We start from the raw sequence: 4,189 nt of genomic DNA on the forward strand, positions 1-4,189 counted from the left end.
TGGAGGAAAAAGCGTGTTCGGGAAGCTTTCTTTATATGCAGTCATTATTCTAAAGATATTACATTTTTTTTCATTGGGAAAACAACCCTTTTCCATGGTACGCCATTTGTGCCTCGGTGATCCGATGAGGATTCTCAATAGCTCATCTCGAAGATTCCATCCTCCTCTTCGACTTTGTATCTCCGAGGTTAAATCTTTGTTCTTGACCTCCGTTAAGGACCTGCGATGTCTTGACACGAAAATCTAGGCATATTTTTAGCTGCACAAAACCACTCAAAACCCACTTTGGAGTCACCAAACGGATATGAAATAATGTGAATCACAAAGATTTCACGTAAGCAAAGTTGTTCTATGTACAAAAGAGAAAAACTCTGTCATACAAAACTTCGCCTAATTCCACCTCTAACTTAATCAAAAATCACCCACAAAAATGACTACCTGAAAATGACCAAAACCAAAAATTTCCTTCGACATAAAATTTTGTCAAAACATGTTAGATGTCCTAACAAAACATTGTACACACTTTCTACAACAAAAAATTATGAAAAATATTGATACAAAATTATGAAGCGTCGCACAAATTTAAAGCAAGGGTTTACTATTGGCATGCACAGAAAATGGTAATCTTCATGGGTGAAGAGTACATAGCTATATTAATGGTGGACATGCAACAATTTTGATCACATTTTGTGGATAATGGTGCATAGCTAGACAATGGACACCATTATAGGTAGTGTGTTTTTTTCCCCACATGCATTGGACTTTGCAACTCAAACTAGAACTCATGAAAATACCATATTTTGGTATTTTCATGATACTAGAGCATGATTATGGATCATGTACTGGTGGATTCTATAATGCTTTTTTTGGTGTTCTCACGGTCGTGATGTGATGGTATGCTGCCTGATGTTTTGGTTCTAGATTTAGTAATCTTATCAATTGAAATTAATTTGCATGGTCAGAAGGAAAAAGGACCACCTTCTTTTCATCACTAAAAATAATTACTTCTTTTCATCAATTAAAATAATTGATAATTGTGCTTATTAAAGTGAACCAATGAGAATTGTCTTGTTTAAATTGGGGACAAAAAGATGGTTGGTTTTAATGCTTATCAAAGATGGTTGGTTTTAATGCTTATCAAAGATGGCAAAGAAGTGTGTAACCAGCAGAAGGTATAAGAGGCATTATCATGGACATAGATGGAAATAGATTAGGTGGACTTAAGCTTAACAGTGGCATTTGTTTCACATGTACCACTTGATTGTCATAAATTTCAAGTCCCTTAGAGTCTGTACACTGATGAATGTGGAGCAAAGAGAGGGCTACATAGTATAGCAAAGAATATTTTCACTTGTGTCTCCTACTAAAATGGACCTAGTATATATAAAATGGACCTAGTATATATAAAATGAGGGATGATTGTGCACCTTGTGGAAGTTGGGCCACGGTTGTTTTTTTATGAGACCATTGTTAAGTATGTTGGTTTATATGCTAATAAAATTATGATTGGGATAAAATTTTTGGATGATATTCCACAAAAGACACATGCACCAATGGATATAGATTGGGAGACCATTGGAAGCCTTATGGCTTGGAATGTGATGTACACAAGCTACTAAGGATGTATAAACTTTTGGCGTCCACACTTTTATTAACTGTATAGAAAACATTACTCATAGTCTTTCTATCATTGAGAGTAACATCTAGAGCTCATCGATAATAATCAATATGCATTGTATTCTTTGGTAGCCACAATAAATCAATTGTTATGCATGATGCATTGAACGAGGTATCATGACGCTTAACTAAGGGGTGATCAGTACAACACTAGGCATATTTCTCTCATACTCTTAAATATACATCACTTGATTTTGTGATATATCTACATATTACATCCTAGTGAAACTTTAAGTCCCTGAGTAGGCATTAGAGATCATGGAGTTTAAAAGAGGAATATTTTGCACAAGACCACAAAAATTTTATTGATTAATTATGGGCTTATCATTTTTTTAATAAGTTTATTTCAATTGATGAACAACCTTGTAATAACCTCATAACATGCTCATGAATTTGATTTGATCTTTTTATATTTTTACCTAGTTCATTATCAATAGAGTGGACCTTGCATTATTTTAACGAAAAGTAGTACGCCTCTCTATTATTACATAAACTATAATTCTAATCCACCACTTTGCTCATTTTGCGTATTAAAACAAGAAAAGTTTAAAGTGCACGCAACAATATGGAAACTAACAAAATGACAAAAGAAGGATAGCACAACATACGCAATGTAAAATAATATAAACATTAAATGATAATGCAATGTGTATGTGTGTATGTAAAAGAAGAACTCCATTTCAAAGAATTTAGTGGCGTCAAACAAAAGAACAACAATTTTTAAGGTTGAGAGGCATGCGGTATTGATAAATGGTGCCCATGTCTTTTAGTCACATCAAATGTAAAGCCGAATTTGGTTTACACATGTAGACCATGGACATACCCCATGTTTTACACATGTACACCATGGAAATCCCCCATGTTTAATGTTTACAAATCAAGATTAAATGCCAAGTTTTTATGGTCCTACTATATTAGAGCTTCACATGATGGTGCATGCATTTGGGTTGTCGTCACTAAAGAAAGATGAGGCTTGGTTAATGGAGCTGGTGCTTGCATGATGAAATGGTTGTGTGTCATCTTGTAAGTTGTCATGGTGGTTATATCCATTCCTCTCATAGGTGTAGGTGTTTTGAAATGCATGGGGTCCAAGGGGGTAATTGTTGATGTAGGAAGGGCCATTAGTATTATAGGCATGGCTAGAAATGGTGTTATTATAGCCACTACTATTGTGATAATGTGGATTTTTGTATGGATAGCCTTGTGGCCAAAAGTCTGCCCTTTTCCATGACTTCCTCACAGCTTTCAGCACCTTTCTCGGATCCACATATCCAATCACTGTCACCTTGCTCATTCTTATATCAATATCTATATTATGAACACCTGCTGATAATACAATGATAATAGTGGTTGGGACCAACAATATAAAGCTAATTTTTAAGGTCTATATTGATGGAATATAAAGGTAATTTTTAAGGTCTATATTGATATAAAGTAAGGTCTATATTGATATAAAGTAAGGTCTATATTGATGTAATATAAAGCTAATTTTTAAGGTCTATATTGATGTAATATAAAGGTAATTTTTAAGGTCTATATTGATATAAATTAAGGTCTATATTGATGTAATATAAAGCCAATTTTTAAGGTCTATATTGATGTAATATAAAGGTAATTTTTAGGTCTATATCGATGTAATTTAAGGTCTATATAAAGGTAATTTTTAAGGTCTTCGTTTATATTAGTGGTTGGGAATGTAAGGTCTATATAAAGCTAATTTGTAAGGTGTATATAAACCTAATTTTTAGATTGATGTTCTGATGATTTAATATGCATTATTATTGCATGCTCTAGCCATACCTTTGAGCTTAGCAAGCTGCTTACGAATTTTTTGTTCACACCCATCTTTATCCATGCGCACAAGCAACTCTACCGTCTGCATGTAAATTTCAATTTTTTAAAAAAAATTGTATACAATGGGCAACATTGCATGAGCAATCAAAGGGATATGCAGCATGTTAACTTTACCTGCATATTATTGTGGTTGAGATGAACAAAATGTGATCAATGATCAAAACACTTGTTAATAAGAGAATAATTGAAAATCAAAGCGCTTAGATTGGATTATATATAAGCCATTAAAATGCTATTAGTCTAAGTGCCTTGATTTAATGGTACATTTCCTTCTTAACAAAACCTTTTTCTTAAGTAAACCTTTTCATGGTACAATTCCTTTCTTATCAAAACCTTTTCCTTAAGTAACCCTTTCCATGGTACATTTCTCTCTCTTGACATCTAAACACAAAACCTTTTCATTAAGTCCTCCTTTTTAAGTTTAGAGATGCAAAGAGATCCTCTATTTGCTTGTTCTTTCAACCTACCTTTTTGAGTAACTTCAACCTCAAGATCTAGGGGTAATGGATTGTGGAAGACTTTCATACTAGGAGCATGAAAACTTCAAGCATGATTCCTAACCCTGTAACTAATAGCTTTATGTTTATGTCTTCAAAGAGGAATCATGCTTGAAGGTGCTTACTTCCAAGGCTTCAATTTAATTATTAGGGTGCCCATG

The 4,189-nt window shown here is 33.6% G+C and overlaps 1 protein-coding gene across 2 annotated transcripts; it reads right to left on the bottom strand.

The window, feature by feature from the left end:
* Positions 1-2,335: 2,335 nt before the first annotated feature.
* On the bottom strand, positions 2,336-3,708 carry LOC147618319 (heavy metal-associated isoprenylated plant protein 28-like). 2 transcript variants are annotated; one of them, XM_086775140.1, is made up of 3 exons: positions 3,646-3,708; positions 3,478-3,553; positions 2,336-2,955 (listed from the first exon to the last, which is right to left on the bottom strand). In XM_086775140.1, exons 1-3 carry the CDS (start codon positions 3,649-3,651, stop codon positions 2,600-2,602), a joined length of 438 nt encoding a protein of 145 aa, XP_086631266.1. In that variant the 5' UTR covers positions 3,652-3,708; the 3' UTR covers positions 2,336-2,599. The 2 variants fall into 2 exon arrangements, with proteins under 2 accessions (XP_086631266.1, XP_086631264.1); XM_086775138.1 differs by having other exon boundaries at positions 2,336-3,000.
* Positions 3,709-4,189: the final 481 nt, after the last annotated feature.

The sequence above is a fragment of the Cibotium barometz genome, chromosome 35, assembly GCF_041138505.1.
Source record: "Cibotium barometz isolate CiBa-2024 chromosome 35, ASM4113850v1, whole genome shotgun sequence".
Taxonomy (NCBI): domain Eukaryota; kingdom Viridiplantae; phylum Streptophyta; class Polypodiopsida; order Cyatheales; family Cibotiaceae; genus Cibotium; species Cibotium barometz.

Bases quoted from the DNA above. Each gene is read 5' to 3' on its own strand.
- LOC147618319 (XM_086775138.1), bottom strand. The intron at 3,001-3,477 runs GTATGGCTAGAG...TATTATCAGCAG, and splicing joins GCAGCTTGCTAAGCTCAAAG to GTGTTCATAATATAGATATT.